This window comes from Podarcis erhardii (assembly GCF_964252035.2).
Source record: "Podarcis erhardii genome assembly, chromosome: 5".
Classification (NCBI taxonomy): Eukaryota; Metazoa; Chordata; class Lepidosauria; order Squamata; family Lacertidae; genus Podarcis; species Podarcis erhardii.
Genome location: NC_138509.1, coordinates 20288110 through 20303085, shown reverse-complemented (window position 1 = coordinate 20303085; position 14976 = coordinate 20288110). Strand labels below are relative to the sequence as shown.

The following is a 14976-nucleotide window of genomic DNA, read 5'->3' as shown; positions in this document are numbered from 1 at the left end:
GGGATTCTTTGCAGGGCAAAATAGCACGTTGGGGAGCTGAGGGTCAGAGACAATGCCCTACAATGGACTGTAGGTTCAAGGATGGAACTATCACGTAATCTAAGGCATCTGTGGCATCAAGTGATTAAAGGTTCCCCCCTTCATCATTACAGTGTTGTGGCAAGAGTGACCTGTCCCTCTGCTAGCAGCTCATTTGGTGGGGAAGGGCAAAGAAAGCAGGGTGCTGGACAAAGAGAAAATGGGTGGCTGTGCCCACTTTTGGCTCTATCCCTGCCTACTGTGGGCATGCAGCCTTGACAGACTGCCCTCAAGCATGGGATAGCTCAGTCAGTACAGAATGAGATTCTTAATCTCAAGGTCATGGGTTCGAGCCCACATTAGGCAAAGGATTCCTGCATTGCAGGGGATTGGACTAAATGACCCTGGTGCTCCCTTCCAACTCTACAATTCTATGAATGCTGCCCTTGACAGAAAAAAGGTTGCCCATCCCCTGGGTTAGAGGGGTTCTGATTCTAGGGAAATTCAGCCTTGTCCAGATTATAGTAATCCATTTCACCTTATATTGTCCAGTGTTACAGCAAATGTGTTTGAAGGACTGAAGAAAGCTAGCTGAAAGTGAGGCTTCATGAATGCCTTGGCCAGTAAAAGCTTGTTAAACAAACCTTGAGGTACTGCTAGCTAAGGTTTAATCTCCTCCTTGCAGGAGATGCTGGGTATCTTGTGACTGAGAAGCTGACTATCCAGCCTGCTACAACTTACTCTGTTTTCTACAGTAGGGCTATAGAGCAGATGGCCTCTTCAGCCCGAGGTGTTCTGGCACAGCATGAGTACAAAGACAAAGTTGCATGACAGGGAACATAAATACATAGACTTACACATCACTTTGTGTTGTGTAGATGTGATCAAAGAGAGATTCAATTGCCATCCACTTCACAGGTATCCGACCCTGGCAGGAAAATAAAGAACTATTACTGCTTGCAAGTTCTGTTTAGCACTGCTTCTCATGTCACATTTGTTTTCATTTCACTTTTGTCACATTTAACATGCATGTTGTCAAGTAGTCTCATATGCCTTTTATCAGAAAATGTGCATTTCATTCATATGGATTACAGCAAAACATGGAAGCCCCGGGAAAACCCTTGGGTTGAAAGTAAATAGCTTGCACAAGATCAAAAACAGAAGGCTACATACACAGGTTTTACACAACCCGTATTAGCTGTTCCTTTTTACAATCTCAAGGCACATAAAAGTTTGTGCACTGATGAGTCCTGCTAGACATGTTTCAATGTGTGTGTCCAGAAGTTCTTTTACTAATGTGTATAGTTTCCTTATCAACTTATCAATCCCAGGCTGCCAGCGACTGTGTTTGTACCTTGCTCCTCTTGACGTAAGAGTCCTCCTCATAAACATCTCGTGACAAACCGAAGTCAGAAATCTTCATCTTACGCCCTTCGGCTACTAAGACATTTCTGGCTGCTAAATCACGATGTACAAGCTTTGGGGAAAAGAAAGAAATATGTTTAACTGCCATGTATGCTTACTTGGAAGGCCACAGAGAGAGGGTGAGAATGAGGGACGCCATACCTTCATTTCAGCAAGGTACTGCATTCCGCGAGATATCTGCCATGCAAACGAGATCAGGTCACCCATGGTTAAGACTCGCTCGTCTGGATTGTCCAGGTAGCTGGAATTCCTGTTGGCATCACTCCCCACATAGCTGGGCCCAACTTTCCGGCTTTCCCTCAGAAAACTCCTCAAGGAGCCATATTTAGCATATTCGACTATTAAGTACAAAGGCCCTGAGGCATAAAAAGATACATAAAAATTGTTCTCAATAATTAGTAAAGCAACATATCAGCAAGATTTATACACCTTGTGCTTAAAAACAAACACACACCTGCATCCCCAAAAACCATTTAATTTTGTTATCTGTTTTAACAGTCTAGTCCTATGAATGCTTACTCAGACTTAAGTCCCACTAAGATCCATGGGTCTTACTCCCTTGCAGCACTACAGCCTAAATTATGCATATCAAGCAAATCTGAATATAAAGCTTATTTGCACACAACCCTAGGGGGCTTAGTTTGGTCAGAATCAACTATACACTTAATGCTAAATACATTACTTCTGGTAAATGTACTTCCATAGCTGCTAGAGGCTGTGAAAATTTGTGTCCTGGGCTTTTTAGACCCATCTACCCCATGTACTATCTGAAACCAAAGGGGTGCACACTGGTTTCCAGATGTGATTTTCCCCCACCCTCCAGCTCTCCTAAAGGAACATTATATAAACTTTTCTATGAAAAAGATCACAACAGAACCCAGTGCTATTAGGTGAACTCTTATGTTCAGAAGTGTTCTCCCACCATGGAGACAGGCAATTGAAATGAAAAGTGCTTATTTCTGGGAACATGCCTTTGGGTATCCTGTCTAAGAAAAGCAATCAATTGTGTTACGCTGCATTTCTTCCAAAGTCAGACAGATAAATTGTGATGTTTCCTTGGTTTTATGGAATGTTTAAGGAAGATTTCTATGCAAATTGGTCTGCGCAGAGAAACCAATCAAAAGCACTCTGTTTAAGGCATGAACATTATTTTCTGCAGCCTGTGGTAATCCTCACAGTATCTCGTGCTCCCTGCACACTAATTACAGTGGTTTGTTAAAGCTCTCAAGTATAGATTCCTGCAGAAAGGATCCTGACATTTCAGTCCATTAGCAAGCTTTGCCTCATCATAGCCACCCACATGAATACTTTCCCCCATGCTACAATATTGAACACAGAGGCCTGGTGGTTCAAAGCTCTCCTATCCCAGCTTTAACAGAATGTAGAGAATATAAGCATCCAAACCAGAAACAGCAGGATTCCTAGCATTCTCCCCTATTGTACCAGGCTAACAAGAGAGTGCAAAGCTTGTATCAATTTTACTCATTCACCAACCTTAAAACCTAGCTCTGTATTTATCTTTGTTAGGCAGGGCTTTGTGTCTTCTCTGATTTAAAAATAACAACACCCTGAAATTCCAGGCCAAATGAATCCAAATTTTATATACACAAAAGCAGGATGCTGCAGCCTGTATACATTATTCAAATTAAATACATCTGCATAGACTTTGTGTAATTTATCTTGCTTGTGCTAGCCATAGGAGGGACAAGATGCTAAGCAGGGCACTAAAACTCTGACCCCAGGGACTCCAGTGGAACCCTGCTCCCAGGGCTTTGGAGTTGACAAAAACCTTCCCCACATGCTGTCAGCCACAAATGAAATTCTTATAAATTGTGCCATATGGAAACATATAATGAATGTGGCTGATTAGCAAGTTCAGAAACTGGGGGTGCTGCTGAATATACAGCTGCACAAATCAACCAACTTCAGTATGGCAGTATAACAAATCACATGCCAGTCCCTTAAGGCACAGTTCCCCTTCAAATGTGAGACTGTTGCTATGCAACAACAATTGCCATCAGATCTATTGAAATGAGTGCCTAACTTACCAGACTAATAATTCCCCCTCCGGCTGTTTTATTGCACCGTCCTATGGAATATTATTTCTAAACTAAGCATCTGTCACTTACTGTATTGACCTAAATATAAGCCTCACTTTCCCCCCAAATTCAGACCATGAAAAGTTTAAGTGTGGCTTATATTCGCGACCTTATGGTATGCAGCCAGGAGCGCAGAAAAGCAGCGCCCACCCCATGTGTAGTCCCCTGTCCTCTCCCCCAAGGCCGGGAAGCGAGAGAGCGAGGAACAAGAAAGGCCGCCAGCAATGCAGTGCACCTCCCACCCACCCACCCAGCATGCAGCCAGGAGTAGCGAGGAAGGGAACTGCTTATATTCAGGATTTTTTTTCCTCCCCCCCCTCCAATTTTAAAGGTGCGGCTTATATTCGAGTGTGGCTTATATTCAGGCCAATACAGCAACTGACCAAATCCTATAAAGTTAGCAGTAAGGTGTATGTGCGTTTCTTACTTGTTTTGCTGGATTGTACCTATCACTGTGAAAGTGTCCCTGTCATGTCCAAAGCAGGTGGCCACAGGTACTACCATTTTAGCTGACTAATACACATGTAATGGGAGTATTTCAATATCTAAGACGGCAGCACCTTTGTCCAATAAAGCCCGGTGATTCTGCAAGCTGCCTCCTTACCCCAGATTTCTGTTGATCTTTTCACCAGAAAAGCAATCGCATCCAATGTAAAGGTAGGGCCCAAGAACAGGCCCCCAGTGGAATATGTTTGGAAGTAGGAATGACCAGAGCAGTGAAAGTGCCACAGCAGAAATAAAGGGCAGCCTCCTCTGCTGATAGATACTTTGGGGCACAGGACTAAAAAACTGATTGATTGATTGATTGATTGATTGATTGATTGATTGTGCCAAGCTTGTATTTCTCTTGCAGCACTCTGGGGATTGCATACCATCTCTTTCTTATTTTATATACAGGCAACTCCCCATTTCCACGGGGCTTGCGCTCCAGGTCACAGCGCACATCACATCGACAGAATGCGCATAAGCCCGCCCTGCCCCTGTCCCACCCCATTCCTCCAGGTCCAAAAGGACCCATGCGTCAGCAATCATGCTAAACATGCCTAAAGTGGTCCCCAGCGCTGTGGGTTAAACCACAGAGCCTAGGGCTTGCCGATCAGAAGGTTGACGGTTCGAATCCCCGCGATGGGGTGAGCTCATGTTGTTCAGTCCCTGCTCCTGCCAACCTAGCAGTTCGAAAGCACGTCAAAGTGCAAGTAGATAAATAGGTACCGCTCCGGCGGGAAGGTAAACGGCGTTTCCATGTGCTGCTCTGGTTCGCCAGAAGCGGCTTAGTCATGCTGGCCACATGACCCGGTAGCTGTCTGCGGACAAACGCCAGCTCCCTCAGCCTATAGAGCGAGATGAGCGCGCAATCCCAGAGTTGGTCATGACTGGACCTAATGGTCAGGGGTCCCTTTACCTTTACTAAAATGGTCCCCACTTGTATAACGTGTGACTCTCACTTACCATCTTGGCTGCAAGCTCCATAGAGTTTAATGACATGTGGATGGTTGACCTGTTTCAAAAGATTGAACTCCGAATGCAGATCTCTCAGCTCGCTTTGAGAAGCATTTTCTGCAGAACAGAGCAATGGAAGAAATACCATATATTAATTACAAACACTATTCCCATAATATTGAAATACTGACATACTACCTGGATCTCTGGCACTTACTGGATGCAAATAACCATCTTAAACAAATTAGGGGCAAGGTGTTCCTTGTTTTAATTATTCATGTAAACCACTCTGGGAGCCTTTTTCAGCTGAAGAGCAGGTTTAAAATGCCTTAAATGAATAATATAGAGAGAGATTGAAAGTGCTTCCTTGATTTCTACCCACGTGGAAAAAATTTGCCTCTTCCAAGCCAAAGAAGAGGGTCTGAGAGGCATGAAGTGAATCAGGCTTGTTTATTTTCATGAAACAATCTTAGATTATCTTGAAAACACTTGCTCCACTAGATTCTCTAACTGACACCCACCTTTAACAGTTGGGTTGCCATAACAACCCCTCATGTCTCAGCCCTAACCTTCTAATCATTCTATTGCAAAGGAAGATGTAGCAGGTAGGGAACAAATGCAGGCCAAACTGCTCCTGTATTCTTTGATGGCTTTGAGTATCTTGCCTGAAAAACTTGCTGCAATGTGGTGGCAAAGGAAAACAGTGAAAACCACTTGAGAACATTAAAGAAGAAATCTAACTGAAACTGCTCCTCTTATAGTAATATTTTGCAGATGATTTAGCACCAAAAAGTCAGGTCTGTTGCTAATATCCCCTTGTTCTTGGGGGGACGGGGGGACGGACACTGTTACTGCATACTCAGCAGAACCTGAAAGCAGATGCTGAGAATTAAGGTATCTGAAACTTCCTCTTTGCACTGTAGGCATGATGATAGCTAGCTCCTGCTTGGTCACAATATTAACTAGGTGATACAGGTTAATGTCCCGCTACCTTGCAGGACATCTTTGGGAAAAGACTAGACTAAGGAGTAAACTCTACCCAAATTTGGAGTCCTTAAGATGGTTGGATGGTGTCCAGTACACCACCTGCTAGCAACTCCTGCAGCCAAGCTGGTGCCCAATGTATTGCTGTGCTTTCCTTTGGACCACATCAACAAGGCTCTCATCTGGGCAGCCCAGGACCTCCATACACACTGCCCAAGCTTGCACCCCTGAGAGGTCACTTTGGTGTTGCTAACGCAGCAAAAACAGCACATGAGGCAACAGTTATGAGTTACTGATCTCTGTAGCCACAGCAGACACTGTGATTCTCCAGCAGTTTGAGTTCACCTCAGAGGCATAAGCCATTGTCTCTCAAGACAGATGGATGCCAGCAAGAGGCTAATAATGCCATAACTGCTGTTTGAGGTTTATAACATTCTGCCTGGTACAGATATCTCAACTGGATGATCTTCAGCTTTTTAATAGCCCTACCATTTCATAACTTGAAATTGTTATTACCACTTTGCAGAGATGGGTAATACTACCTTTCATCTCCCTTGGTTCACCCATCACTGCTTCCCCTGATACAAAAAGGTAAAGGGACCCCTGACCATTAGGTCCAGTCGTGACCGATTCTGGGGTTGCGGAGCTCATCTTGCTTTATTGGCCAAGGGAGCCGGCGTACAGCTTCCGGGTCATGTGGCCAGCATGACTAAGCCGCTTTCGGCATACCAGAACAGCGCATGTAAACACCGTTTACCTTCCCGCTGGAGGAAGGTATTTATCTATTTATCTACTTGCACTTTGATGTGCTTTCAGACTGCTAAGTTGGCAGGAGCAGGGACTGAGCAACGGGAGCTCACACCGTCACAGGGATTCGAACCGCGACCTTCTGATTGGCAAGCCCTAGGCTCTGTGGTTTAACCCACAGCGCCACCCGCGTCCCCTGATATACTGCAGCCCAATGCCAATGTGCTTGGGGAAGTGGCACCGTACCAGACCACATGCTTTCTCTCTTCACTCTGGACATATCTAAGCTAAGGGTTTCCTGACCATTCTGCATGCAGGAAAACAAAGGCAGATGAAGGAGAGCAAAAGGAACAATGGGTATACCCAGGGGCAAGCTGGCCTTCCTCCCAAGCTACTGCTTTGCTTCTGTCACACTCTGCTGTGACAAACCAAATACTCTAGATCTGGCCATTGTATATCGATAGAGCAGCTATAGTTAGAGAGAAAAATCTGATGAGCATGTTGCTCTTTCGCATCTTATGTGTGACAATGAGGTGCTATTTTTATACTGTGCTCTAAAGTATCTGTAGGAAAGAGTTCAGCTAAAGCTGAAAAGCGCAGCATTTTTAGAATGCTCTTCAAATGCCTCTGTTGAGATGACAATTTAAGTGAGCTACATTGGCCAAGCTAAGTCAAGTTGCCCTTGTGCCCCGTGGAAGTGACTGCCCTCATCAATGAAGCACAGGGGGAAATGTCAGAATATAAATAGAACGCTTTAGGACATCCGGCTGGAACGTATGTGGGATCCAGCAGCTTTTTGCTTCCAAGCTGGACCTCTGTCATAAGTTACCAAATCATTTGCAGATATTTCCAGGCGCTTGCAGAAAAAGTACCTTTTAGCATTTTGACTGCAACAGTAGTATAGCCAGCCTTCCCCTTAAGCCTGAAAGCAGTTGCCTTGACGACTTTCCCAAATTCTCCTTCTCCAAGTGTTTTGCCAAGCACCAGGTTCTTCCGAGGAAATTCCCACTTTGGATCTTCCTGTGTTAGAGGAAAAGTAAATCTCACAAGACAGAAGAGTAACAGCATTTGATGGGGGCACTTCCCTCTCCTTTCCACTGCAGGTCATCTGATACGGTTTTCAACCTGCCTTCTCTCTCTGCCAAACGGGGGAGAAAGGCCCCAATACCTTCTTTAATCTGCCAATAGTTATATTTCCTTGCAAAAGAAGTTTCTGCTTTTCTGCCTCATTAGCAGATAATTTTAGATTATTATTTTTTTTAAAAAAAAAAATAACAGTGGGTGTTAAGGTTGAGCTTATCTTATGGTTGTTGCAAGTTAGCCAAGTGTTGTATGTGTGTTTTTCTTTCCATTAAACATTTCTCCAGCACTCTCCCCTTTCCTTGGCTGTTTGTGCTTCCTGATCTGAAAAAGCCCTAAGGGAGGAGATACCTGGGCTTTAATTGAAGCACAGGGACCTGGGGATGCTGAGCTACTAGGAGCCAGAGAGCAATACACTCACTGATTTTGTTTTAAAGGAAGCCCTTCCTTTCACCTTAATCCGCCCGCCCCCCAGTATCTTTAAAATGAGACCACTGGGGCTGGGCGATATAAGCTTTTCAGCATCACGGTATATCACCAGCCAAACATCGTGGCCTGCCGATATACTGCGCTGTTGAAAAAACAAGCTGCATTGCCGCCAGCCTGCCAGGCGCCTGGTGAAATCGCCACAGCTCTCATCATGGGAGCTGAGGTGGCTTCACCCCAGCCCCTAGCCGTCTGGGACAAGGCAGCTTGTTTGTACGCTTAGCTGGGACACAAGAGGGCTCCCAATCCCCAGCAGAGCCATGGCCAGAGCTCTCCCTGCTTGCGTGGGAGCCAGCGCCGGGCTCGGGGAGCCTTTAACTGCTCAGTTAAGGGGAGCGGTAACTGAACACTCCTCAGCTGAGCAGTTAAAAGATGAAGATGCAGCCCTTTTGTCCGTCTTTGCAGTATGAGGGCAGAGTGGGATGGCGATTTCACTCCATGATATATCGCTGGTGAAGCCGTCACCACTCCTGAGTCCCTCTGCTAACAACACTCGCTGGAGAAAGTCGCTAGCAGAGGGACTCAGGAGTGGTGGCAGTTTCACCAGTGATACACTGCTGAGTGAAGCTGACATCACAGTCTGCTCCTCGTACTCCTTATATTAATATATTGCCCAGGCCTAGACACAACCTTCACTTTCTTTGCTTATTAACTGATGGATAATGGTTGAAAAAACCACAGAGGATAAGTTTTGGCAGAGCAATAATATATACCAGACCTGGCCAACCCAAATGGTCTTTTTCCCCTGCTTGCCGAACACAGTGGCTGAAGTGACACACTCCTTCTGCACTGAAGAAGGTTCTGAGGCCTGATCACACATAATCCATGGAAATTTATTGGGCTAGTTCCCAACCCTGAAGTTCCCAGGTGCAATTGCCTTTTATAAAACTATGAAGCCAGTATATGCACATGATAGGTGGCAATTAGGGTGAAAACTATCTGCGCTCCTGCCATCAGTGTTGCCAGAAAGGAAAGGAAATGCTCTTGGGTAAAAATATTTCACCGTTTTATAAGCTTGAGGAAATCGAAGGGGAAGGGAGGCTTGTTTTAGAATTCAACCATTCATCTCAGACAATTGCCTTTCTGTTTCAGGAACCTATCAAGCCTGACAGTCACAGAACAGTGATGACTGTATAAACCAACAGAGAAACAAAAGCAAACAGCATACATGCCTCTATGAAAGTACCATCCCCTAACATCTAAATATAGCCTAGGGAGACAAATGAGATGCACAAAAAGACAGTGTTTCACTGGCAAAAGCTCCCCAAAATGCCTCTAACATTGATTCCCTGTTGTGCAGAGAAGGATTTTTAAGGTTATGACACTAGCAACCACATTGAGCTTAATGTTCCTGGAACTGAGCCTTCACCCTCTGTCCTTTCATGTATATGTACCAGATTACCATTTAAACAGAAATCTGTTTTGCTTAGGCATTAAGTGAGCATTTTTAATTTGGATGCTTTTTCCACATAGCTTATAACAGGACTTTTAAGGTTGGTAACCTGTGACTCTGTGTCTGTGATCATTTCATAAACTAGATTCCATAAAATTATTTGGTGCAAATTAAGGTAGCATATGGGTCCGAAGAGTATTTCCACTATTGATGTTATTCTTCATTTTTATGTGATAGTTTATTTATTTATTACCGGTACCTCATTCTGTTCCAGTGGCCCAGGGCAAATGCCAGTAGCTATGGTGGCTCATTTACTAGAAGCAATGCATTTAGCACCAACTCTGAAAGTGCATACTCAATTCTGACCAAACTAAGCCGCCTAGAGCAAAATATACATCAGTAGGCTTAGTTTGGTCAGAATCGAGTATACACTTCCAAAGTTAAAGCTAAATACATTACTTCTTGGTGAATGAGCCACCACGGCTGCTAGAGGCCTCTAAAATTCCGTGTCCTGGGCTTTTTAGACTTGACAACCCATGCACTATCTGAAACCAAAGTGGTGCCTTGGTTGCCAGATGTGAAATATATTGTTATTACCGTATTGCCCTGAATATAAGCCTCACTTCCCCCCAAAATTCCAACCGTGAAAAGTTATATATTCGCGACCTTACGGTATGCAGCCAGGAGTGTGGCAAAGTGGCGCCTGCCCCACGCATAGTCCCCCATCCTCTCCCCCAAGGTTGGGAAGGGAGAGAGTGGGGAAGGGGAAAGGCCTCCGGCAATGCAGTGCGCCCCCCCACAAGTATGCAGCCAGGAGCAGCGAGGAATGGAGTGGCTTATATTCAGGTATTTTTTTCTTTTTCCCCTTCCAATTTTAAAGGTGCAGCTTATATTTGGGCCAATACGGTATTTTCAGCTCTCCTACCCCAGTATATTGGCTGCACCTACAGAAATCTAGCCAAGTTCAAGAACCTCACTGGAAAGGGAGCCTGCAATGTGCAAGCAAAGCTGGAGAATGTCACGTGCCAAATCGTACCTCATCCTCCAGCTAGTAACACACAAGTCATCTCAGAGGCCTTTGCAGTGACACAGAGGCCTCAGGGGTGATCTGTTATTGGTGCAAAAACAGCATGTGGTTCTCTTACATGGTGCTCAGCCAAGTCAGTGCTGTTGGTAGTGAGGCCCCCCCCCCCCCCCCGTGATGAGAGGTCACTTTTTAGAAAATGGGAGGAGGGGGGAAGTACAGCATGTGACTCTCACAGCCCCTGCAATTCTTCCCTATGTCAGCTTGTGTGGGTCAAGCTGTGCGCTGTAAGGCTCTCTGCAGTCACCCTTCTTCCCCATGGCAAACGAAAGGCTTGCCTGCCAAGTAGGAAGCAGCAGTGCATAGCAACTGAGACTCCTAATATGACACAGGGGGTCGGGAAAACCCAAGTTTGGCCATTCCTGACCTAGTCAGTAGAACTTCGTATGCAAACATGTAGTCTCAAATCATAGTAAAACATAAGCTCAGGATAAATGCAGGTGGCCATGATGACCACAAGCTATCTTTTTATTTTTTTAAAAGACTGCTATTCGTTTGACTTTTTAAAAGCTGAAATTTTCTCAAGCAAGCAAATGGGTTTTAATATTTTACTAGTATGGCTGATACAGCTGCAGTGAGGAGCAGCCAAACCAGGTTGCTAGGAAACCCTAAAATAATTAGTTGCAGACTTCTGGAGGGACTAGTTAACTGTAATCTAATTGTTCATTCCAGTAGAACAAGCGGTCATTTATGGTTCCATACCAAAGGACGTACAACTAACAAACAAGCTATTGTATTAGGTGGAACAACCACAGAATTGAATGGAACGTTTTCTATTCATATGGGTCTAATTTTCAGGCAGATAAACTTGCAGCAAGTTGTTTTCCAAGGTCTCAAACTCCATATGAATATTGGCCATACGCGAAGAAAGGAAACTGAACAAATTATATTAATAAGTAGCATTGTGCATAGGATTCCCACCCCCTGCATTGACTAAGGGATAAATTGTTGGTAGCTGCATGCAAGCTGTGGGTGGGGCCAGTTGCCCCTTGTGGGTAGGGCCCCCCTTAACTCTTTCTGCCTCCCTTCTGTATATCTCTCTGCCCAAGACAGCTATCAACTATCAGAAAAGAGACAGATTACTCCTGCCAGAGGTCTGAACTGATCTCCTCTCTCTTCCTTCCATTCATTTCCCCCTCTCTCCCTGCTGCCAGTTTTTCCTCTCCCACCCTCCTCCTCTCCTTCACTTCTGTGTACGTTTCCATATTTACAAGCAACTACCACTTAAAGTAACAATAGCCTTTATTAGAGCAAACCTAAATCTTCAAGAAACAGTAACTGGTTTAAGTATAGCAGACCCTCCAAATGTCCCTATTTTCTAAGGACGTCCCTGATTTAGACAAGCCATCTCGGTTTTTTATTCGATCCTGGAATGTCCCACTTTTGTTTAGGGTGTCCCTATTTTCATTGGAGAAATGTTGGAGGGTATGGAGTTATCTGACCCCCCCCCCCGAGCCAACTGAAGACAATCCTGTATAGGGAAGTTTTTTTCAAAAAAATTTTAATGCTTTTATATATGTTGGGAGCTGCTCAGAGTGGCTGGGGCAACCCAGTAAGATGTGTGGGTTATAAACAGTAAAATTATCATTATGGAATGGGGTGTCCCTATTTTCATTGAAGAAATGTTGGAGGGTATGGTATAATATTTACCTTATTTTACTCTTTAAAGAACAACTTGTTACTTTTATTTACTTATATTGTGAACCTGGCTTGTTTTATGCCAAACTGAAAGCACCACCGCTACTATGTAGATTTAAGGCTCTAGTAAACAGCAGACATAGTAAAGATACATGGTGGCAGCTGTTAGAAGGATTTGAAGAAAAAAATACAATGGTGGAAGTAAACCAGGAACTCTTTCGCACACTTGGTAAATCAGCAGTAGTAAATAGAAGCTGGTTCTCCATATGCCTTGAATGGTAAGTAGCTGAAAACTGGAAAAACTTACAGGTATTTTAAATGTGTCTACTGACATCTGGTTCTCAGAGTCCATTGACGGTCGACGGACATTTGTCGATGAGTAGCTTATGGGGTATGACTGGGCAGGGCGGCGGAAGGTCATCTCTGCAGAAGCAATAGGTGGCTTTGGAGAATTCTTGTGATAGCGATGGATGAAGTAGGAAGAAAGGAGTACTGAAATAATGAAGGATAGCAGGACTCCTCCTGCAATCACAGTTTTGCACATGTAATCACACAATGGCTCTGTGGATAAAGAATAATTTGGTCATGGCACTTGCCGCAATTTTTTTCTTTCCATGCCAATTAACAATCACATTTAAAGCATCTCTTATTGAAAGCAAGTATTAGGAGAAAACAACTTGGGAAGTAGAGGAACACCTACATCAGCTACCTAACATACTCTCAAATGTTAAAGCAGCTTTTACTGTTGCTAAAAAGCTGCTATACTTGCTTCCTAAAATCAGCAGGCTGCATTGATCAGTGTTGCCAAATCAAGCCAACTGTGTAGCTTGAGATACTCCTTCTGTCTTTAGTTCTTTTCAGTCCCATCTCACTCAATCTTTAATTTTCTTCAATCTCCCTTTTGATCAAGAGTTAATTAAAGGATAATGTCAGCCATTAAATGGGGGGGGGGAGTGCTTGCTCTTTCTTCATTTTCATCTCTATTTAAAAATGATAATCTAAACATCACAATAATTATCTCCATATTGTATTACTACTACTATTAGCATAGTGCAATCAGTGTACATGGCCACAGGGAATTTCCCATCCCCTGGAAGCTGATTTTATTGGCAAATGAGTTGCAGCCAGCATCTTATGAGTGCTTGCCAATGACAAAGCTTTGGGGCAAGGAAGCTCACAACACAATTGCCCCCAACTCATGCAATGTGTGCTGCTTTACAGTATAGTCAGGGAGATGCTTTTGGGTGTTGTGGAGAGCACATATCCCAGCTGTAAGTCATAGGCATGTGGAATTCAGAATCCACAACAAGCACACAGTGACCTGAGGGCAGTCAGTAAGGAGAAGGTGACAGTTATGTGTGGAAGTTTATTTCCATTAGCAAAGGCATGAGGATGATCACTCATTTCAATGTGCTCCTACATAAAAATCTCGTTGTGTACTGAATGTTTCCTTGGCAGGAAGAAACACACTATCCTTCAGTTTCCATCTGCGGTTGTGTCCTGTATTCACCCTTCCATCCCATGTACATGTGAGAGAGAAAGAGGAAGAGCACACACATAGAAGTTTTTATCTATCAAAGATGGAAGTGTTGGAGCATTCAACAGCACAAGCGTAAAGTCAGTAAATAAACTTCAGACTTACCTCTGATATCATCTTTCTCGCAGTAACAGCTAGTTCCTGGAAAGCAGTGACAAACTCCATGTCCTGCCTTGATTCCCAGTCCATTCAGGCCTTTCTGGTGGCCACCAACAATGTTCGTCTCTAAATTAAACACAAATGTGAGCATGCACCATTCCACAGCCAGGGCTCAAAATATCATGTCAGTATGTTCTGTGGGTTTATCCTGATGAGCATTTGAAATTTCGTTTGTAAAAACAGGAGAAACAAATCTGGGCACGAAAACTGGCATCTGTCTTTGGGGCTTAGCTCTAAGAAGCAATCGCATGAGACCTTGTTTTGTGTGGCTATTATGATGATTATCAATTGCTGCCACAAAACAGCCTGCCTTAAAATATGACAGTAGAGACAAACGTGAAACGGAATTCACAATGGTGTATAGATTTGCTGTACGTGCAAAAGCAGCTACACCACTGCTAGCTTTACTTTACTGGAAATAGTCTTCAAAGCTATAATCCTGCCCACTATGCCATGACTGAGTCCTAACAAATCAATGATGCTTATCCATATGCAACTGTATGCATCAATCTATGCACAGAATATGTTGCCAGACCCGGACTGAGGGTGTGTGTGTGTGTGTGTGTGTGTGTGTGAGAGAGAGAGAGAGAGAGAGAGAGAGAGAGAAGCTGCTGGTGTCCTGGGTGGCAAGGTGAGAGGGGTGGCAATCTGCATCTTACCCTGGTGACAGCACAGCAGCAAGAACCACACTGCAAGGGACACTGAGCACAGTGATGGCGATCTGCTCATTTCTCTCTTCCCCACCATTGATCGGCAGGGGAGAGACAAGGCTGGCATTTGCAAGTGGAGCGTCTCTGCTTTGCTGCTCTTGCTTGCAAAACACAGCTTTCTTTCTCCCCTCCCCACAAGCTGGTGGAACGGGAGAGACAGACAGCATTTGGAAATG

At 44.3% G+C, this 14976-nt stretch overlaps 1 protein-coding gene and 1 long non-coding RNA gene across 4 annotated transcripts in view; one reads left to right on the top strand and one right to left on the bottom strand.

The window, feature by feature from the left end:
* RET (ret proto-oncogene) overlaps positions 1-14976 on the bottom strand; it is a 115440-nt gene that overhangs the window by 15161 nt on the left and 85303 nt on the right. For all 3 annotated transcript variants that reach the window (XM_081861128.1, XM_081861129.1, XM_081861130.1), the window contains 7 exons: positions 14037-14156; positions 12702-12955; positions 7586-7733; positions 4992-5099; positions 1585-1799; positions 1373-1495; positions 876-946 (listed from right to left, as the gene is read on the bottom strand). In XM_081861128.1, the coding sequence (XP_081717254.1) occupies positions 876-946; positions 1373-1495; positions 1585-1799; positions 4992-5099; positions 7586-7733; positions 12702-12955; positions 14037-14156 (1039 nt within the window). The remainder of the gene's footprint in view (positions 1-875; positions 947-1372; positions 1496-1584; positions 1800-4991; positions 5100-7585; positions 7734-12701; positions 12956-14036; positions 14157-14976) is intronic.
* Positions 5619-7969, top strand: LOC309341670. The gene is made up of 2 exons (XR_014156518.1): positions 5619-5779; positions 7817-7969. It is a non-coding gene; the product is annotated as an uncharacterized lncRNA (long non-coding RNA).